We start from the raw sequence: 22,999 nt of genomic DNA, 5'->3' as shown, positions 1-22,999 counted from the left end.
GTTGCCAAACCTCTGATAAAGGTGCTTATCAGCATTGTGGTAAACCAAAGAAAACAGCTAAAGCTAAGAACAATCCTCAAGCCTAGAGGTCAGAGACCAGGATGAGACCTGTGTGCGGGAGATGATCCCACAGCTGCTGACCATGAGGTACTTAAACCTGCCTCTGAAGCATCTGGCACTGGCCACTGACTGAGACAGGACACGGGGCTAGATAGACCTGGGCTTTGATCCAGTCTGGCAGTTCCTGTGTTTTTATGTTCCTAGGATTTTTTTAAGAGATTTTTTTCCGTGCCCCCCCCCCCGCTTTTTTTTAACCATAAAGCCCAGGTTGTTCCTGCCCCAGGTGACAGGTGAGCTAGTGACTTGGTGACATCACAAGAGCCAATAGTGAGGTCACAGCAGCGGCAGAGGGGACAGAACTGCCACTCAGACTGTTCCAAAGTCCGTTTTCATTCCCGTGACTTCCATCTCAATGACCAATTAACGTTTTGGAGAGGGACAGTTTTGTTAAAGCTTCCCCATCCCCATCTCTTCGCTTAAGGTGTGAGAACGCCAGCAAAAGTAGGCCAGAGCAGCAGTGACATTCCTGAGGAGGCAAAAAACTAGCAGGAAGGTAACTTCTATCCCCGCTGCCCCTCCATACTCCTAAGGACCCTGTCAGGCCTGCAGAGAGACGCTGCAAAGGGCACAGGCCCAACTTTTGAAAAGTCTTTCAGGCAAACTCTAAGCCATATGACAACAAAGCAAGGGCCAGTGTGTGCTCGCCCAGACCCAGTGCACTCAGAGCCCCAGCCCCAGTGTCAGTACTTGACCCCCATCCCCAAGTGTGATCCCAGTACGTGGGCTGGTGCAGTCATAGACTGAGAGATGGTACTATCAGCTCACCTAGTCTGACCTCCTGCAGAGCACAGACCTCGCCCAGTTACCCCTGTCGTCCATTGCTCACTCATCCCCTCAGCCAAGTGCCTGTAAAGATTCCTTACTGCCCAGAACAAGAAAGTCAATCTCTCCGCTGAGCAGAGCGGTTATGCGACAGTGGCATGCCGTCGAAGTGATCTCAGATACTCTGGGGTCTGGCTATAAATATATTCCCAAGCAATTCTCCTGCACTGCTAACACTGCAGCCCCATGTCGTAATATTTTTTACCAGTACAATTCAAAGTAAATCTCCAAAACGAATTATAAATAATTCACAGTGAATGTAGTGCTCCGTGGGCGCTAGCCCAGTGCGCTGGGTGGCCATTCTCGGAGGACGTAGGGGAGCCTTTCAGAATTTTTAATTGACAAACACAAGCTGTGAAAATCCCCCAGCTCCTGTTTTACCTCTTTGATTAAATGTTCCATGTGAAGTCTTGAAATTTCAAACCCCAGATCCAGGCGTATTTAGGTTTGTCAGCAACAGCCAGCCACTGCCCCATGCAGCTCGGAGATGAAAGAATTGTTGCTTGGATTCAGAATACTCAGAAAAAATGTCTTGGAAAGCCTTCATTATCCTGACACCACTATTGAAATCTGTTAAAATCTTTTTGCAGTGAAGAATAGGCTGCATTTGGTTTAGCCTTGTTATTTATTCATTTTTAAATGCCCTACTCAGGGTACAAACCAGATGCATGCAGGGTGAAATGCATTCCTGTGCTGAGACCCGGCAAAAGGCATAGACACTACTTCAGTACTACTTCAGCCTAGGGGTGCACACACACATTCCCCCCAGGTTACTGCCATCCAATAACAAATAATTACTGTCCTGCTTGTAGCTTGTATTCCCCCCCACACACACACACACGCTTTTTGTAAGCTTTTTGGGGTAGGGACTGTCTCCTACTATACGTTAGTATAATGGCCTCTATGCACTACAAATAATACATAAAGCAATAATTTTCTATAGCACTCTGTGTGCTGAAAGCACTATGCAGACACTGGCTAATTAACCACCTATGAGGGAAGCCTTGCTATCCTTTTTCACAGATAGGGAAACTGAGGCAGAGAGGCATGTCTATGGGCACGTAACACATCAGTGACCAAGCTGGGATTAGAACTCAGGGATTTCTGGCTTCCATTCCTTGATGCCCCCTATCCCTGAGAGCTCTCTAGCACAGAGGTGATGCAGAACTTGCCCCGATGCACTGTCATCGAGGCAGGACAAGAAGTCCAGCGAGGGATGTGGAAATTGCTTTCCTGGCAACATGTGAGGAACAGCAGCGTGACCATTGCTCAGTGCTTCTGGCATGACTTTGCGGGCTTGCCGTACCAGGGCACCAGTTTGCTGGGTGGTTGATTCAGTTCTGAGCTCAGATCATTAATCACTTTTTAAATTGTAGAAAATTCCCTTGTTGATCGTAGCAGCCGGAGCCAGTACTGTGCCTGTATCTCCCAGCCCAGAGCTGGGAAATCTGCATTTCACTGAGGTAACCATTTGCCCTTTAGACATTTTAAAGATCTCATTATGGAGTCACAGTACTGTGTGTTTCGTTTCATGCTTTGTTAAGGAAAGAAGCGTTTCAATGCATCCTCATGGAGGAGCTAATGGGAAACTAGTCAACGTTCCGAAAACATAAAATGTAGTTTAATAGCAACAACCATTTTAAAAATGGAGGTATACATTACAATACAAATAACCTTGGGACGCTCCTTGTTTAATAGACTACGTTTAAATGCTAGAGTCTCCGTACTAATTTCCCAGCCATCCCTAGTGAACAACAAATACAGAGGTCACGGCGTAGCAGGTCTTTTCTTCCTCCCTGGACATTACTGTCTCTTATGCGTCTAACGTATTCATTTTGTTCCCTAAAGGAGAAACCTGTGCAGAACATTAAATAGATCAAATAAACAGGTGCCTAGTCATCGGCAGGTTGCGTGGGAGTGAGACTGTCACGAGCCTGTCCTGGGAATGGAGAAGGAAACAAGTTAGCAGGCAAAGAGCCCATGAAACTTTGCAACTCAGACAGAAGAGCAGCTGTTGACACCGCCAAAGGGGGAAAGGGGCTGAATCCTCATTCCATTCAAGTCAAAGGCAAAATTCCCAGTGACACCAATGGGACCCGGATTTGGCCCAGTAAGAGGGGCCTTAGAGAGAAAGTAGAGCCATTCATAAAAGAGTGTGAGATTAAAATCACCGATAAATCTACAGAGCTGAGCAACTGAGCCACTTTTTCCTAACGTGTCTCAACAAGAAACAAGTCCAGGGCAGCCAGGAGGCGACGGTGACCCTGCTGGGAAGAAGCAGGAAAAAGAACCTTTGGAGACTGACGCAAATTCCTGCATCCAGATGACATGTGACATGTGCTAAGGGAATTGGCTAATGAATTTACTGAACCGTGGCTAATTCAGGGATCCATCTTTCAAAGTCATGGAAAACTAACCTGTGATGCTAATTGCAGCCCAATGACCTCTCCACAGTATAGGACTGGCTGTTTAGTCTGCTGCTAGTTTGCATATTAGTGACCTGTCCTGTTCAGCAGTCCCAGAATTTGGCTGCTCTGCCCAGAGCTGGCGAGGCAATGGTGGTCCCATCCTGTGAGAATTTGAGATTTGTCCCATCCCAAATCGGGACAAAAGTTGAAACCTCAATGTTTTTGTGACGATCGAGTCAGTCGAAGCATTTCCATTTCAATCTTTAAAAAGAACCCACCTAAAATTAACTTAGATTGTGAATGAAAAGTCATTTCAACTGAAAGATGAAACAGTTCAACAATTTCAAAACTTTTCCATTTTTTTCCCATCAGAAAAGGCAACAAGAGCAGTGGGTTTTCAATCTTCACAAAGCGAGTTGAATGGACAGCAAATGTGTCACTGCTCTAAAATGACACAACTCAACAAAGGCATCATCCTGCAACTTGATCTCACCCCGATGCACAATGCTCCTGCCTTACTCATGCTGCATGGTACCGTATTCTGAGTTCTGTTTGACTCCTCTCCGAGTACGGCACTGCTCAGTGTGAGTAAGGAAAGCAGAACCTATGGCCCGATGGTGGTGGGAACATCAGAAATCATTAGAGACAGATCTTTAGCTGAGAAAGTTCAGCTCTCAGTTCACATAGTTCCTCAGTTAATGCAGCAGAGAGGTATGTACCACAATTGTTCTTAGCATCGGAGCTTCCTCACATTATTCTTGACTAGAGCCAGTGCATTAGCTGGTCTCCCCTTGGGCTGAGCTAGGAGGCTCAGGAAAAGCAATTTAACATTCGCTGCAGCTTGAATCTAAATGAGAAAAGTCTCTGTTTAGATTAATCTCATCTAAAGCTGGAATAAATTCATTTTTTTACATTAGCTATTCAAATAGGTTGCAAAGAAAACAAACAGCAACAATCTTACTGCAGTGCCAGCCCAGACTGTAGTTTTCTTATTGAAGGATCAAGTCAAACTATAGCAGAATCGAAGTTTGTCCCGAGTACATGTAAGACATTTACTGCAATAAATATTGGAGGTAAAGAAGTTCTAACTGACAAAGATTTATTACATTCCTAAGAGCCTGTTCAGTTTTAGAAAAGCAGTTGCATGTAACTCTCTCCTCTCTGGCTAGGTCCTGGGCTTTGCCTTATGTGTCGTACTGTCTCTTGTTCCGCTGAGACTTCCCAGAGGACTAAGATGAGTAAGGAGTGCAAGCCCTTTATTTCCCCTGTGCAGTGGGATATTCAGCCCTTGTCTCTATGAGCCAGGAGGCACCTGCCTTCTGCTTTGCCTTTTCACACCTTTTCCAGTGATATTCTTGCTGTCGGGTGGTTATTATGCGCATGGTAACACTAGGAGTTTTTTTTAACTGAGTGATTGCTTGAAGCATGGATCCCCTATCTCCAGCTTAATAAAATGTGAGTCAGAGAGCAACGACTGCTTTGAATCACAAAAGCCTGGGCTAGAAGGGCACTCTTCCATCTGTCCCTAGTGCTGGGTGGCTCCGGGCCCTGTTTCCCCAAGCACGTCAGCTAAGCCTACTTCCCAGCACCATGGTTATTGTCATTTGAACCATGGCAGAGCTTAAGGGATGTCCACTGCCTCTTCCAGTCCAAGGCCTTGAGCCTGCAAACTGTTATGCACCTGCTTAATTTAAAACCACATGCAGTTAATCTCCAAATGGGGCCATTCGCTTGCAGAAATCTAAGCACATGCATGACTCTTTCCAGGATCAATTCCTAAGCATCCAGCGAGAGACAATAGATGGATACGGCAAATAGAGAGGGGAAGCAGAAGTAACAGCAAGATGATCCTGAGCCATGTAACAAGCAGCACTTGCAGTACACCAGCATCTTAGCCATCATTGATTGTTCTGTGGGCATTACAGAGGGGCATTTTAAAGTTCATAGTTTCTCCATAACTTCTCTTGGGGTCAGGGCTTCTCCTCGTTCAAAACAAATTCCGAGAAGCACATTCTACATCTCGGCATGCAAATACACTCCAGCAGGGCTTTGCAGGGGAAGAGAGTTTAATTGTAGTCCTGGTCTTTAATGCCAAATAAATCCTTTACTGCACTGCCTAAAAGCTGGGCTGCCAATCTTGTCAACATTTGCCTGGATTCTGATGATCTGTCCAATTCTCATTGCAACTAATTGCATAAACAGCAGGATAGCTTATGATTCAGTGCTTAAGAGTAATGAGATAAAGCAGCCTTTACAGAGCAAACAGCAAAATCTCCCTTCTGCTCCCAATGGGTAGATCCTGAGCACCTGCAATTTTATAGGAGCGTGTACAAAATGCATGGGAGAAAATATTTCATGGAGCCAAAATTGCCTTTTTGCACAATGCTTAAGATCATGTATGACAGTGAGATCAATGATTAAGTTTAGGCCTTGGATGTAAACAGTCATGTGCCTTGAAACCACCTGAGCTCCCTTTTCTTGGTTCTTAGTGGTCCTGCTTGCAGGCTAGGAGGCTGTGGGGCAGAGCAGAGCCAATCCGGAAAGGTGGGGTGAGTTGTGCCCCATTACCTTAGGGAGCAGCCTGTTTTCTCAGTCTCTGTTTCTTGGGGTTTATGTGTTGTGGCTCTGAATTCTAACTAGTGTTACGTTGCAACCTTCCAGCATGAGTATTTATGGTTTTTATTGAATATCTCTGCATGTGTGCCGTGAACGTAACAGGTCACACTCGTGATACGAGACCGTATCCTGGAATGCAGCGACTCTGAAAAGGACTCAAGGGTCCTGTGGAAATCGACCGGTCATGAGCTCCCAGTCAGATGTGGTGGCTAAGAGGGTAATACAGTGTATAAGCAGGTAAATAGAGTGAAAATAGGGAGGATTATCACTAGACAGAATTAGTGAGACTGTTACTGGGATAGCCTGTCTAGTGCTGGTGTCTGCACTGTAAAAAGATTTTGGCAAACTAAAGCGTTCAGAAGAGACCCATGAGAACGAGCCAAGGTTGGGAAAAGCTGCTTTGCAGTGAGAGGCTAAAGAAGCTCCACGCGTGTAGTTTATCCTGGAGAAAGTTCAGAGGTGACTTGATCGCAGTCTGTAAGCACCTCGGTGGGGAGAAGATTTCTCAGAGTAGAGGGCTCTTTCAGCTAGCAGACAAAGGCAGAGCAAGAGCCAGTGGTTGGAAGCTGAAGCTGCAAAAATTCAGCCTGGCAATAAGGTGCAAATTTCTAACAGTGAGGGGTAGTTAACTAACGGATCAACTCCCTGAGGGGAGGGGGGAAGGTTCGCCAGCATTGGGGTGTTTAAATCAAGAGGGGATGTCTTTCCAAAAGCAATGGGATCGCTCAATACTGGCAGCAATCCCCCGTGCTAGGAAAGAGGTCAGAACACGAGTGTCTCTGGGCTCCGTCTCCCCAGGGCACCATGGCCTTGATAGGGAATCTTGTCATGAGGCCTTTGCAATCTTTTACCAATGCTGGTGATGTTGTTTTTATTTATCATCATCATCGGCTAACAATTGTCACACATTTCTGGCCACTACGCTACCCAGCTAGTTAGAAATCCTTTCAGCTGGTTTCCTCGGGCTGCCGATACCATCAGACCCTGCCAATTTCTTGCCTTTATCCTCTGCCAGTTTTGATTGTGCAGGCAGCATCGTTAGCTCCATGCAGAAATCCACAGGGCTCACCTTTGAAATAACCCCAACCAGCATCCAGGGGAAGAGAAAGGACAGCGAGCTGGGGAAAACAGAAGCAAGGAGCACCCAGCTTCTCATCCAGCCCCTTCCTCGGAGCTTTTGTGTTAGCCCTGCAGCAGCTCCAAGCCCTCGGGGAGCATTCGGAAAGATGCAATTTATACGTTCAGTATCATCCTCCCCTTTACTGTCTCTCTAAGTACAAACTCCCCTTTTAGCGCTCAGGAATGACTGACGTAATAGGCCTGGAATTAAAAAAAGGAACAAGTCCCAGATCCTGCACTCCTTGTCTGTTCATTCCTCCCCCACCAAGTAATGGGCTGCCTCACCCCGCTCCTTCCCATGGAGAGTTGTTACCCTCCGGCACTCCCTTAGCTACCTCACAGGGCATGGCCTCCTGGCTTCCTTGTGCCCACAGATGCACTTGTGTTAATCAACCTGCTATATCTGCAGAGACTCTCCTCTGAAACCATTAGGTTACTTCCAAGAGCAGTCTAGCCCCTGCTGTTCTCCGCCTGGCAGATGTGGGCGACATCGGCTCCAGTCCTTCTCTGCTATGAAATCGGCCTTAAAGAGACCAGCACTTGAAAACGATCTCCCCATTCTCTCACACCCTGAGAAAACGCCACCATATTCTCTGTCCTCTGTACTGTGTAGAAGACACAGCGCTGAGTCCTCAAGTGATCGCTAATCCACGGTTCCTCTACTTCTGTCTGTCGGACTGTAACAGCCTTAGGAGCTCACGACCATGGGATCTAAGCACCTAACTAGCTGATACTTCAAACAGATGTGAATTGACAGTTCTCCTCCACCTAGAACATCCCCCAGTCTGGTGGATTGTCTAGATTGGCAGGTCCCTCTGAACTGGCAGAAAGATTCCAGACCAATTTCATGGCGAGGCAAATTGTTCAATAATATGTGGCTCTATGTAATCTGGGAATGCGTCTGCATCCATTCCAAAACCACGTCTGTTCATCTGGCCAAACTGCGGCGCTGGTGTTTTCCTTCCTGAGCTGTCAGCTTCTTATTTACTTGGGACGTTCTTGGGGTTGCTCACGAGTGACTCACCCCACACCGGGGTTGATTTTCCAGTATACCAATAAGCCTTGCTGTGTAGCTCTCCCACGCCACTGCTGTGCAATCAGTCACTCTCCCACCTCGGATGAGAGGAGAGAGAGGAGCTTAAAGTGCTGGCAGGGGGGAGCTGCTGCCATCCTCACTTAATCAGATTGTTAAATATACGCAGAGGAGACTAGCGCCTCCACTGAGATGATGGACAGAGAAGAGAGGCCAGGAGTGGAGGAGATTTAACCAGACCCAGAAGAATCCTGACGAATATTCTACCCAAGTCGGCATGCGCTGCAGGATAACTTGTTAGTGAGTGAGAACATGATGCACCAGAACAAGTATTCTTATGTCTTTGGATTTAAATACAGCATAAAAGTGTGTTCGTCTGACACTGCAGACACCCTCTCCTTGAGCAAAAGCCACAGTACAAAGTCATTGCAAAGTCAAAACAGCAGCACGTTTCTCTGCCCAGCCTCTGCCCCCCATGCAATGACTTCCAGATGGCAGCACATGGGTCCGAATCTCCCACCCAGCAGAAACAGAAATCCCACCCCAGCTGCCTCGGCCCTCCCCAAATGCCACTCAAATAGTTGGGCTCCTCCAGCGTGCAACAGATCGGGGCTGCATCAGGGTCAGGAGGGTTTGAAAGAGCAGCCCTTGCAGACAATGCGCTGCCTGCAGCCGCCTGGCTCTTACACTGTGTGTGGCAGGGGGGTCTCTCTTGGGAACCTCCACTGATCCCACCTGCAGCAGCACGGCCTGGGGGCAGAGGAGGAATCCAGGCCGTGTAGGCCTTGTCTTCACTAGGAAAAGAAGGGGGATGTTACCACATTAGTGAACACACGGTAAAGTCCTAGTGAAGATGGGGCAGTTTGCAGTTTTCATGTAGTATCAGGTAAACACTAGGGGCAGCCTTGTCCACACTAGGCATTTACCACAGTGCCAGGTTGTAAAAGCCTGGTGTGGATGCACCTTAGAGCCCTTAATGCTCTTGTGTTTCTACGGCACCTCTCATCCAAACATGTCCCAAATCGCTTTACAGACTTTGCTAACTGATTGTCAACAACTCTGTATAGCAAAAAACACCCAGCCCCGGGGCCACTGACACAATGCAGAGGGAATTTAGGTCAATGGAAAATCTTTAAGCCAACTGAAATCTGGCCAAGACACCACAGATAGCTCCCCAGGTCTTTCAAAAGTGCCAGGGGGTCTTGAATGACCACAAATAGTCATAATTACATGCATGCTCTTCAGTATGGAACCCAAACAAGTCACAAAGAATTACATTTCATTTCCTGTCATCCTTTATTTTGATCGCTCCAAGCCTTTCGAAACAAAAACAACGACGTTATATTTCAAAACCCTGATTATAGATTGAAAGAAAAGAAGGTGGCACATCTCCAGCAAACACTCCTGCGCTTATCAGCCGTCTCTTACCTCTGACGGTAACAGAAACCTAAAACTACCGTCAATCAGAACAGGGTTGGCAGCTTTTGATTTAAAGCGATAGATGTCGGTAAACGTCAATTTCAGCTGCCACGTTGAAACCAATGAAAAGACGTATTGATCAGTAACAGTCAGAGGGAAAGCAGCCTCCCCCCACATACCGGGGGCAAATCAGGTGTCACCTGCCCTGCAGCCACGCTGGGAGCCCTCTGCCGCCCCTCACGGTCCCACTCGTCAACCAGGAGCATGGGAGCCCTTCCCGGGCAAGACCTGTTCAGGAGCACCACCTCGCCGGGGGGGGCTCCTCCTGCCTGCAGTCCTGGCTCAGGGTCTCTGCTTCAGTGGGCCAGGACCACGGCCTCCTGTGCACCTTGCACCCCAGCATCTGGGGCAGAAGACCCCGACAGCCCTGCTATCAGTGCTGGGAGCCCTCTGCAGCCCCACTGTCAGCGCTGCCCGAACCCCAGCCCCAAACCGACCCCCTCCTTAATTTCCAGCATCTGTAAAAATAAAAATAGTTAAAAATCAAAAATATTCTTAAATAAAAAAGCAATACTAATCGTCAACATTAGAAAAAAAATTGAATTCTGCCGGCCCTAAGTTAGAGACCAAGCTAAGACCCCAGTCGTGCAGACGTGGTTAACATGACACCAGGTGAACAGTGCCACTGACATCCATAGAACTACTCACAGTGCAGAACGTTAATACTCGCATACGTCTTGGCAGCATCAAGGCCTAAGGGTTCGATCCTGCAAGGTGCTGAGTGCTGCCCAAGGGGAGTTGGGGGAGTTGAGGGAGTTTCGCACTTCAAGAGGCTGTTCAAATGAACGTACCTAGGAACACACAATGCTGCTAATTAGGCAGTCTCTGTATTCAAGTCCACTAGCCCCCAGTTTCCCTAGGAACCTGTCCCTCTTGAGCTGGGAGCTAAGTGTCTACATCCCCTGCTGCTCCATCTGTTGGCTGTTGATCAGATGGTGTGTGGGAAGACAAACTAGCTGAGCACTTGGTCGCTGTGGGCTGGTATACGTGGCAGGTGGGAGACTGTGTCTGAGGAGGCTGTATATAGAGATCAGGCCCTGGATAAAGATGCGTATCCCCCATTGAATAATTCAGGAGCTGTTGCATGAATTGCTGGATTCACCATCAGCTCTAAAACATATCAGAGTTTTAACAGTTATCTGACGTTTCCATCAGCTATGAAATTCATCAATGTCGTTAGGCTTCATCCCGCTGCCCCGAGTTTTACCCTACTTATTCCTATTCCACTGGCTAGATGAGCACACCCAGGGTGAAACCCCCTCTGCAGAGGCCTGTACAAAGTTTCTGCACCACTTCAATCCTGTAAGGGTTCGGAGCGGTGCAGAGGTGATTGTCACCCTGGGAGCATAGTGTCACCCAAGCAGCAGTCATGTGGCCATAGGGCAGATGAGGTCCATTCCCCATGGCCACTGGCTGACTCACTGGAGGGGGCATTTGGATGGATGTAGCTGGAGGTTCGCCTGGGGATGTGGCGCTGGATGTGGCTTAGTTTTCCGTATTTCAAATATGGAGTCAGCTGTTTTTAGTGCACCAGCCACAGACATAGATAATCCCTGGGCACCAGGCAGGGCAAGTGTGGATGAGACGTTAAAGCAAACCCAGGACAAAACTCCCTACACCTCTTCTTCTCTAATGAATACCTCGGCTGCTGCTAACATTGCACCTTCTCTTTTGTTACCAGCTACGCTGCAGAGTCCAGGACTGGCAGATCAGCGTTTTAGCATGCCCAGTCTTCCACCCATCTGTCCATCACCCCTCTTTCTGCTGCCTGCTGTCCAAGTACCAGACAATGACCAGTAACTAACCAGGCCTTTCTCCTCGGTGTTTAGGGTTTCTGTAGTACAGGTTGCTGTATGGGATGAGGCATTGTGTTATAATCACACACACACACACACACGGGATTCAGGTTGGAGAGCAATAAATGGGTTCTGTCTTGTGAACTTCTCCTCAATGCCCATCTTCTCTGCTCAGCCACAGGGAGACCCCCTACACCGGGGGCTGCACAATCTAGTGTTCCAAAGCCTTCGTGAGCTAGATGGCACCAGCCACCCCAGTGCTTCACCCTCAGTCCCTGGTTAGAAGTTCCTAGCCTTTCCCTAGCTCTTTCTTTACACAGCTATCAAAGTACTGCCATGCTAAATATTTGGTTTTTAGAATATGGTGTGAAGGCCAGTTCAGTCTAGGCAAAATCAAATATCAGATCAGCCTGTGTCCTCGAGGCCTGCAGTCTGTCCCCTCCCCTGAAGAGTTTCTATATTAAACACAAAAAACCCACATTTCAGCATGTTACTCTCTTCACAGCAGAACGCTTCCTTGTGCTGACTCAGGCACTTTCCTGTATCCCAGGGAATGGAGAGGGAACTGGTTTTGTCTCAATGTAAGGGCAATCTAGAAGCAGGTTGCTATATTTATTTAACTATCTGTAGTCACTTCTGCCCTTTTTCAGTTTAAATTACTTGGGATACCAGCACAGATGATGAAACGCTCTCTCCGTGGAGTGGTGCTAGGAACTCCGCAGGGATCTCTGCTTGCTTGAAGGTAGCACTGTCTTCAAAGTGTAATGGCAAATTAGCGCCGTTTTCTCTGGTGGGATATGGAGGCAGGAAAGTGCACTGTAAATACAAATGGTTTTCATTGCCACTTTAGCATCGCTGGAAGCCTGATCTCCAGCTCTGTCTAGGTTGTTATAGGATTATCTGCTGAGGTCCCCATCAGTGCACTGGGGATATCAGTCCTCACTGAACAGGTGAAAACGATTGTACATGGTAGATTTCTGGCACTTGTCTTGTGACCTTTGCAACAGGGTGGCCTGCCCTCTAAGGGCTGGAGGGTCTGGGGACCTGAGTCCTGAAAGAGGCACAGCTGAGAGGGATCAGGTGATCCCCCTTTAGAGGGCAGCTGGAAGCTGCAATGAGGGGTGGGGAGCAGAGGGGAGAAGGGAAAGGCAAGGCCAAGCCAAGCCTACTAGGAGTGAGCAGACTCCAGCAGAGACCTGGGTCTAGGACAATTAAGACTCAAGCTAGGAAGGGCTAGGAGTCGCCTGGTGAGGTAGGAGAGACCCTAAGCAAGCAGGGGAGAGACTGCAGAGCTCTCCAGGCAGCAAGCCCTGGGAGCAGGAAGAGCTAAGCAACGTTGGTTTGTTGGACTTTAACTTGGGACTTGGAGTTTATTTTCGGTGAATAAACCCAGGCCCTAAGGAGGGGGCATTCTGACCACTGAAAAAGCATGTGGAGTCTGTGAAAGGGCGTTCAGGAGGCAGCTGACCCTGTTACAGCGTTTCCCTTACATTACTGTCCCTGTTCGCTGCATTTCTACATTCCAGCTACACTGCTAATGGGCTGTTTTCATTGTGTTCAGCGCATGTAACTTCTCATGCCTAGTTCAAAGACTCTGTAATAGCAAAACTAATGCTCAAACTTCAGAAGCAAGAAGTTCAAAGGCCTTAAAATCATGGATTATTATAAATAATGGTTAAATTCCAGAGAGGTTGTACTCACCTATGCTAATAACCCTGAACTGGCCCTACATTTCAGATTTCACATCAAAGAGTCCCTTTGTTCCTTTTCACTCTGGTCCTAGATTATTTCCTGGAAACTCAAGGGCAGGAGATAAAGTGAGATGTAAAAATAACTATTGTGCTTTTATTTTAAATGCCATTAATCTTAATTTGAATGAAATGTTCAGGGTAATTTAGGGCTTCAAGCCACTTGTCACAGACAGAGGCTGTTTTGTGAAATATCGTTAAATGCCTGGGCAGCTCAGACCACTGGGGAGGTCAAAAGAACCTCTCCCTCCCCCGGTGCATTTGGCCTGGCTGTGCAATGCTGGGGAAATGCCTTTGTGGGCCCTGGAACGACCAGTTTACCCCCAGTCCATTGATCTTACCATAGTTTCAGTGTCAGTGAAGGCAAATTAAAGCCCTTCTAGGCAAATGCAGCTCAGAAACAATACCAGGTGACTCGGCGCTCTGCTAGTGAGTTAGTGTGTGCAACCCAAAAATGTTTGCTGTCGGATTTAGAATAATGCAAATGCAGGGAACTACATTTGGATCTGGGATATTCTGTGAGCAGAAAGAGGCACTGAATGTATTAGAGAAGTTGTTATTCACCCCTGTCTAGTCGAATGGTAATAAAATCCCATGCCCCATTGCCTAATTCATCCAGGCTGTTTTCCTCTGACTGACCTCCAGTGGTCATAGATTGCATGTGTTGATTATAAGTTGCATAAAGTGAAATTTCCTTGTATTTGTTTGGAATTTACTGTCCTTGAAATGTCAAGGAATCACTGTTGTGATGGATCTGAATATATTTAACCCTTATACAAAAAAATCAATATCTGGGCAAAATCTGCATTACACTATTGAAAGCTTCGGTGGCTCTAATTTACCCCAGATACTGGGAAGCTGCAGGAACAGGGTGCTGCAAAAGGCACTTCTGCCCCCTCCCCTCAGCTATCGCTGTGATACAAGTCCTGTGCTTGGCGTGGTGAACTTCAGCGATAACTTTGCACGGCTGATTTCACACCATTTTTCATACACTTTAATCCTGATTATAAAAATGAACCTGGAAGTAGCTTTACACCCATCCATGCTCACCTCTGTCCGTCACGACTCAGTTTAGCCTGATGCAGTATGGCGGGGGAGGAGGTTTTGTGTACTAAAATCCTTGATGCTTTACAAGATCCTGTCTGTTTTCTACAGCAGTGCAGATCTGACTGTGCCCTGGGCTTTGTCTGACAGATCCCTTCTTTACTGACGCTCACCTCTGTCTGAAATTGTAAAGAGCTCACTTGAGTTCTATGCCCCTCTAGTTCCACTAATGGTCAGAAGAGGAAGCAGGACTTTTGTGGACCCAGATGGGCCTCTGGCTGGCTCTTAGCGCAGGGGTGGCTTTCACCCTTCGAGGATTCATGCTCATAAACCCAGGCTTTTCCAATGATCAGTGATATTGTGGGTGCAGTGCAATCAAACATGACTGCAGCTGACATGGCGGGAGCCGGAAAGCACAAGAAAAATCTCTGTAAATAGCTCAGTGAAACCATGAGATGACTGAGTCAGTCTATCATTATCCTTGAGACCAGTGTTTGAAGCTGCACTTTTATAATGGCTAAGCAGCGTGTAGGTACTTGAGGGCCACACAGGAAGCGCAGGCGCTTTCATATCTGATGTGGCTGATGTTTGCAGCTGTGAAGGAGTCAGTCACATTTCGAACACGTTCCCCTAATCTAACAATAGAAAAGATCTCATTTGTACTGTGTTTTTTAACCTTAAGTTTGGAGGATTTGGACTCCAAATGTGCTTGTGAGATAGGAGTGGGTTTTGCATTACATTTCTTAAGTAAAGCGTATTAAGTACCTTCCCTAGCAATCACTGCTTTCGTGGGAAGTGTTTCTGTTTGATTTTACTTTATGCTCCATTTTATGTAGCTGTTCTGCCACAGACAATTTTACCCTGAGGACTACAGCAGAATCAGATAAATTGTCTGAAATAGAGATTTATTTATGACCAATCTCCACAGCTAAACTCTGGGGATGTAGCTTTGACTAATCTTTTCTGTCTTTTTCTTTGCCTAACTTTTGCCAGAAGCTGGGACTGGGGGACAGGGGATGGATCACTTGGTGCTTGCCTGTTCTGTTCATTCCCTCTGGGGCACCTGGCATTGGCCACTGCGGCCATTGATCTGACCCAGTCTGGCTGTTCTAATGTTCTTAGCACAAGAGTGTATTGGCTGCATTGTCTAAACCAAACAGTAGTTTTATGTGATTAGAAGGTAGGAGATCAGCTTGATTAGGCGTCTGGCCTCCATTGGGCATGCAGTACAGTACATGCATGACAATAGCAAGGAACAACAGCACAATCAATCTCTTCCAAGTAAACCTATTCGCTGATGCGGATTGTAAAATTGTAGCAGTTCACAGAGACGGAGCTACAGCAGTACACTCGTCATGAGCAAATGAACCTTTCGAACCACTGACTTTTAGCAAAACAGACTCAAAGAGAAGCACTGAATTGAGCTGTGAGATAAGGCTCTCCGGGCTTGGCAAAAATCTCAGTGTCAGTCAATCAGTGCAGGGTCCTTATTGCTCTGCCATGATCAGAATGTTTGTGAGTGCGGCGGGGTGCTCAGGCAGCCGCCGGTCTCTCCGGGGGTTGATTTACTGCAGTTAGGTACAGTGCATAATTTCATGCCCAGAATTTTCAATGCATCTCTTTTCCCTCCCTCTCTTGCAGACATTAACTCAGAGGGGAAGAATGCCCCTTCAAGTTCCTACCCACTCGGCTCTGACGAACTCCCAAACAACATGACTGGCAAAGAGAAGGGAGAGCCCCCCCACACCACAGCTCACAACCTTCTTCAGTCAGGAGAAGACTTCTTCGATTCTGTGACTGAGAAGATGACTCCATTGCCTCACAGAGATGTTCTACAAGAGCCAGCTTCTGCCCCTGAAGCCCAGACAAAACAAACTTTCCCTTCCAAGAAGAAGCCACCTTCTCTAAAGCCAGTAAACATCGCAAGGAAGCATCTGAGACCCCAAACTACCCCAGCAATGCTTCAGAGAGCTGCCTCTCAGCCAAACCTGTCACACCCCAGGTCCTTCACCTCTGCTGAAGAGCCTCATGCGCTGGGGAATGGGATTACTATGGCTACTGAAGCCAAGCAAGCAACCCCAGAGCTGCCACTGTGGGGTGACAGGAGAGGAAGCAGTGGCACAACCAGCCAGTCTCCACTGCAGATTTCTCCTTTTATGTTACGACCTTTAATCCGCCAGCCCACCTCCCAAAGCCCAGAGACAGTAAAGCAGTCGGTGCCTGATGCGGCTGCTGTAGAAGGCGATACAATCGGCCCCAGTGCTAACAAGACAAGCAGTGCAGAGAACGAGATGAATGGATCTGCTTCCGAAGAAAGTCAAGAAACAACCACTTCCACCATCATCACGACCACAGTCATCACCACCGAGCACACGCCAGGTAAGCCCCCCTCTCTGCACGGCCACAGCCCCACAAACCCCGAGCCGCAGGAGGAGGAGGAGGGTGGAGGCGCCAGGCTGTGAAGTGAGAGAGGACACGCTTCCTGTGTCTGCAAATGCAGCGTGCACTTTTGGAGCTGCCCAAGAGCTTGCACGTTTCATTGGTGTCAAAAATCTGCACCAGTGCAATGGCGTGGCCACGTTCAGGAGACAGCTGCACTTGGCTCTCGTACGAAAGGCAGCCTGGCGCATAATGCAGGAGATGGCGTGGGAGCCAGCTAGCAACGCAATGGCATAGGGTATGTCTACACTACAGGATTAATCCGAATTTAGATAATTCGAATTTGGGAAACAGGTTGTATAAATTCGATTGTGCGCGGCCACACTAAGCACCTTAATTCGGTTTTAAACCACATTAATTCGGTGGTGTGCGGCCACACTACCCCATTAACTTAAACACAGTAATTCGGTGGTGTGCGTCCACACTAACCCTAATTCGAATTAACAAAATCGATTTAGGCTCTACTCCGTTCGTCGAGGTGGAGTACAGAAATCGATTTAAAGGGCCCTTTAATTCGAATTAACTGGCTCTGTAGTGTGGACGGGTGAAGGGTTAATTCAGATTAAGGCAGCTAAATCCGAATTAAAGTCCTAGTGTAGACCAGGCCATAGACACCGAGATTGTAACCCAAAGTCAAGTCTTTAAGGTATCCTTGGGGATCAGGAAGGCTGTTCTAGTGGAACCAGCAGAACTTAGTGAATGTGGAGCAGGAAACGGAGGGTTTAGAATAACCCAGGCTAAAGCCAAGGAGGAAGTCTCTGCTCGCAAGGAAGTGCCTGGCATGTGCCACCTTCATCCGCTGAGCGAGCAGAGTTGCTCCAGCTCACGGGGGTTAGCTCTCGTCTCTGCTGTGTGAGGGGCCCAGGAGCCGGAGGCCATGGGCTGCCAGCAGGGATGCACATGGTGATATCAGGGGTAGTCCACGGCCGGGGAAATAGGTTTCTTACATAAAACCAGGGATTTTTCCATCTGTCACGGGGGGCTCAACTCACCGCAGGGACGGCGCCGCCTCCTGTCACGGTGGGGAATTGCTCACCAGGTCGACGCCCTGGCCAGCAGCTACTCTCTGAGCCTGTGCCCCTCTCGCTCCAGGAACCGCAGCACCTTCTGTGTGACTCAGCCCTCCGGCCAGGTCCCTACGTACGTGGTTTCCCCTTCCGGGGACATGTATCAAAGTCCCTGCTCACCAGCCGTCTCTGTCAGTCCTCCCGTTCCCTGCCGCAGGGGCTGCTCCCTCAGTGGCTGGCAGGGGAACCCAGGCCTGTTCTCTACTCCGGGTTCCGGCTCGGGCCCTCTGAACAGCAGCCCAGGTGTGGTTCCCTCCTGCACCCTGCTGCCTTTCCCTGAGCCTCTTCCTCACCTCCGGGCCCTCCCCATGCCTCCGGGTTTGCCAGCCCGAGCCCTGGGCTACTTGTCCCTATGGCCCCCCAAGTGCACCTCCCTCCTCCTGGGAGTGCCTGCAGACTACCTCCCTGCAGCCCCTCTGCTGCCAACTTCCTGCCTTTATAGAAGTCCCGCCTGTCCCCACACAGGTGAGCTTTCCCCAATCAGGACTTTCCTCCCAGGCTTAATTCTCCCCTATTGCATCCTCACTGGCTGATCGGGCCCACTCGAGCTCTTGCAGGGCCAGTGTGGGCAGTGCAGCTATCACCCCATCAGCAGGGCTGTCTGGGGCCCATCCCCAGTTAACGGTCCCTGGCGCAAGTGAGAGTCGTGTTGTGTTGGGAGGCGGGAGGTGGTGCTTCATTGTGCACCTGTACCTAACCTTCCTCACACACCTCACTGCTGTTAGGATGTTACTCGCCTGCTGTCCTCCCTCAGGGCCAAGCTACTGTCAGTCAAATAACAACCAAACTTCCAGGTAGGCTATTAGAAAAAGCTAAGGTCTATGGGCCTGATCCAAAGTCCTTCACTGGGAGTCGTTCCATTGACTGCCAGGGGCTTTGGACCAGGTGTCTGAATGAGCCGTGCTATGCGGTGCATTTAAAAGGTGCAGGTGCTGTGCTCATTCCAGAAGTGTTCGGATGGTTGGCAAGGTCTATCTGTCAGGAAACACGGCGTTGTGGCCTGCAGTGAACCACCTTAGTCAGGGTCACTGTTTGTTCCTATGCAGAAATGAAACAGGAGTGACTGCCGGAATCTGACTCCAGAATAGACTTTGATACTGTCTCAGTCTCTGTTTCCCTGTCGTTGGTAAGTCGCCTGCAGAAGGGAACCTGCAGGGATGGTCGGAGCTTTTTTGGTCAGAGATCTCTTTTAAAAAAAGAAAAAGGGAAACAACATTTTTTCTTAGCTCTTTCCCCGTCCCAAACCCGAAGCGTGGAAGGGGAGCTGGGACTGCCCACAAGGCTTGTTCCTCAGCCAGTGGGAAGCTCCCCACCGTTCATTATTAATTCATGTGGCTTTGCCTCCAGTTATCTGCAGCGTGAGCTTCTACGACCCAGAAGGCTACATTGACTCGACCGACTATCCCCCGCTTCCTGTGCCCAACTTCCTGGAGTGCACCTATAACGTGACAGTCTACACGGGCTATGGAGTTGAGCTCCAGGTAAGAACACGGTGGCACTTCGGGGCTGCTGTTTCCTCAGTGAGTCAGTGCCTGAAGCTGCCATCATGTAATTAAAAAATGTTGTAGTTCTCGTCTTCCCATCTGTACCCATCGAATGAGCATCGCTCTCCTGACATGTGCAGAGAGCAGCCTGGGACAGAATGCCGGGCTGGTTGGTGCTGGACACAAAGCCCCCGACTGCAGCTATTCACCGCATACATGGGCACCTAGGGTGACATTTGTCCCTCCACAGTGGGCCAGCATTAGCTGCATGCACTCCATAGGCCCCGCTCCAGCCCCAGGGAATCCCCACCGGTCCCATCAGGCCGCTTTGATCACTGTAGACTAGGACAAAAGAAACAGCCTCAGCTCAAGTGTGTGACTCAGTGGCAGGCAAAGAGGGGGGGAGCAGGGGCAGAGATGCACAGTGGGAAATCACCCAGTTCCCCCTGCCTGAGGTAGCAGTGTTGGGTCAGCCTGGGGTCTGATACTGGAATCTCAGACTCACTGCGTCAGGAAACGCCCCTCTCTGCAGAAGGGTTTTTCTAGGATTCTACCCAGCAGCCACTGCGCTTGTTCTTTGGGGCAGCAAGGAGAGGATCGAACACACACACACGTACACAGCATGTCGGAAGGGCCACACTTGTAATAGAACATGTGTTCATTAACGTAGATCCTGGCGGGCGAGCAGGGGCATAGACACAGTGCTGAAATCCTACCCCTGAATGCAAGTGGCTTGTCAGAGCGAAGGAGCCCTCTGCCCATCCAACACCAGCCAGTCAGCCCCAGTTATGGTGATACTGTCACTAGCACATCTGCCATCCAAGGAGCTCAGAGTATTTAATACCTTGTCCTCCAGAGCACCCTGCAGCCAAGCTTCTCCATGCACTTTACAGCTACCAGCTCATTTACCGTCCCACCCTGCTGAGAACCAGCTCTGCCTCATTCCCAATTTACAGATGGGAAAACTGAGGCAAGGAGCAGTGAAGTGACTTGCCCAGAGTCACACAACAAGTCAGTGCCAGAGTCCCAGTACCCTAACCACGAACCCCACTCCCGGGTGAGCACACGCATCATAATGGTGTGAAGGTTTTACACGCCTCAGCCTGCAAGTAAGGCAAAGCTTTAGCAAAGACAAGGGCACTATGCAAGCCAGTGGCTGAGTGTGCCTGCACTGTCACGTACCCCAGTGTAAACGAAACATGCTCCCACTGAAGTCAATGGCCCTGATTCAGGACACGTTTACACTGGCTTTGCTTTTGTCAAAGTTTTCCCAGAAAATTAAAACTTTTTGGCAAAAAATCAAATCCAATTTTTTCCATCCAAAGCCTGATTTGGAATGCTGCCGCAGTGCCTGATGGGAGTTGTAGGTCAGGCACCTTGTGCCCCTGTTCTCATCTACATGGGAGTCCCACGGCTGTGGTGGAACCTGGCCAGGGAGCCCTGCCCATCGGGGACGTCAGGGGGAGGTACCACCCTGCAGTATTTCCAAATCAAAATGTTGGGGGTTTCGCCAAATCTTTTTGACTTTGGGGTTTGTTTGTTTTTTCATGAAAAGTCAAAATTTTCCCAGAAAAGTAAATACTTTTTGCAAAAAGTTTAGCTTAGTTGAAAAGTCCGTTTTCAGTCCAAGAAGAATTCTGATAGACAAATATCAACTAGCCCTAGTTTCTATCGGTCCTGCTTCGGGCAGTTTTCACTAACACTGGCCATTCCATGCATGTTTGTATGTCCATCAACTCCCCCCCTCCATATAGAGCCCCAGGCTCACTCCCTATGTGCCAGCTGGGCACTGGACCTACATTTCAAACTCATGTAAATTATCACCCTTGCATTCCAAAGAAGCCTCCGTGCCCTAGACAAACAGAAGCAGACTAGTAGGATAAACTCCTGCCTAACATGCAAGGTGAACGATATACACAACTCCAGCTGCAGCTACACATAACATTCATCAGGTGGTGGCTGTAGTTTACCATTTATTGACCACCAGTGCTGGCCAGCTGTATATGTCACTTCCCTACTGCTCACCTGCCATATGGTCATATAGATTATTTTGCCTGGTGCAGCTGCTACTACAAATGAGTCTGACATGGCAAAAACTCCAGATTCTTCCTAATCCATGTCACAAATAAACTATAGAAGGGAGCTGGTACAGTTTGATCCCCAGATAGATCAAAGCTTTAAAATACCATCCAATTAACTTTAACACAGGGACAATGGCAAGCAATTTATTCCCCAAACAGACATCCTGCCTTGATAGCTAGGAGAAAAATAAAAAGCATTCTCTCCAAATTGACTGATTGCTCCTCCTTTGTTCCCCAACTCTTAATGGGATAGGCTCTAAATGGAAGCGCCCACGTGTCAAGAGAACCCAACAGTTCTGCTATTCTTAGGTGCAGAGCTGACTCCCTAGGAATCCCCCTGTTATATCCATGACACAAATTCAGTACCAGGAAAATGCACTATTTCCAAGTAAGAACATGTGTGCGCCTCAGAGTGCAGCACACGCGTGGGGCCGCACCTTTTGTTCATGTGCAATACTGGCCCGTGTCTGATAGCGGTCACCAGAGGAAATCACATTCACCAACATGGACCATAATCCTCAGGCGCAGAAGAAATAAACATGCGGCCACACGTGACAAGAGAGTAATGGTAACGATGTGTAGTATACACCCAACGGCCCTGATCGGGATCCGGACGCCAGGGTGCTAGGTGCTGTACAAACACAGGAAAGAGACACGCCTACCCTGGCGGGTTTGCAGACCCCGGAGTCCGCAGACATATTAGCGTTATTATGATTTAATATTAACAGTCACAACCACCTCATTGTGCTCGATGCTGTACAAACATAGGAAAGGCCAGTGCCTGCCCCAAAGAATGCGGGTCATGTGACGGATGTGTCAGACCCACTGTTTGTGGAATTGCCACATGCCAAGGCCGGCATTCAGCACGGAGCTTAGGGACTACTCGGGTGATTTAAGTTAGGCATGCCCTTAAGTAGCTTGCTGGATCGGGGCCCCTGTCTGGCCAATTATGAACGTTCCTGCGGGCACAATTCAGGCGCTGGAGAAATATATTCAGCCCAGGGGCTCTGATTAGGGGCCGTCCCACTGGGGTCAGCTGCAGAACAGTCACTGACACGCCATGGAAACAGCTCTCACTCCTTGCTTAGTGTGTGCAGCTGAAATGAGCTGTTCCTGGGAAAACGGTGCTAATATTTCCCTGCGTTAGAAGCCATCCTGGAAGCCTGGCCAGGTCACTGATAAATAAGCCCCAGAAGGAGAAGAGCAGTCGCTACCTGGCCTTGAAACAGGAGTAAAACAACATCAGCGTAGTCTGTGCACTAGACTAGAGCTCTCCTTGGGACCTTTTTCTTCTTCAGTTTTCCCCATGTTACAATTTATTTCTTATTAAGCTACATCCACTTTTAATCTCTGTAATTAGCAATGTGCATTCAAAGGAACGGGCGAACTTGTTCCCACCGTCATGCGTGGCTGGACTGAAGGAGAGGGCTGACCTTGTTGCAGCCTGATGGAAAGGGTGTTCATGGAATTAAGTGTAGCACGGTCGTCAAGTGGAGCGAGCATTGGGGCAAACACTGAAACGCTTGCATTTTATGCATATTTTAAAAACTTTTCTCTAACAAGAACTCCGTCTCCTGAATCGAGAGGGTGCTAAAGACAAACTGCTCTGCTGTAAATTTGCCTCCCGTTGTAACCCATCCAGTGACATCATTCCTGACCTTGCTCCGTTGTAGGTCAGGGTTTTAATGGAGCATAAAATTAGCCTCTCCGCCTTCAGAACTCCCCTTTTCACTTTGCTGATGC

General features: G+C 48.6%; 1 protein-coding gene across 1 annotated transcript in view; it reads left to right on the top strand.

Annotated features, from left to right (window-relative positions):
- SEZ6L (seizure related 6 homolog like) overlaps positions 1 to 22,999 on the top strand; it is a 112,066-nt gene that overhangs the window by 34,926 nt on the left and 54,141 nt on the right. The window contains exons 2-3 of the mRNA XM_026657003.1: positions 15,827 to 16,564; positions 19,039 to 19,172. Coding sequence (XP_026512788.1) covers positions 15,898 to 16,564; positions 19,039 to 19,172 — 801 coding nt within the window. The 5' untranslated portion in view covers positions 15,827 to 15,897. The remainder of the gene's footprint in view (positions 1 to 15,826; positions 16,565 to 19,038; positions 19,173 to 22,999) is intronic.

Source organism: Terrapene carolina, unplaced genomic scaffold (genome assembly GCF_002925995.2).
Source record: "Terrapene carolina triunguis isolate 2854851 unplaced genomic scaffold, T_m_triunguis-2.0 Scaffold234, whole genome shotgun sequence".
Lineage (NCBI taxonomy): Eukaryota > Metazoa > Chordata > Testudines > Emydidae > Terrapene > Terrapene triunguis.
The sequence above is the reverse complement of the archived record's forward strand: the minus strand, read 5'-3'. Positions and strand labels throughout refer to the sequence as shown.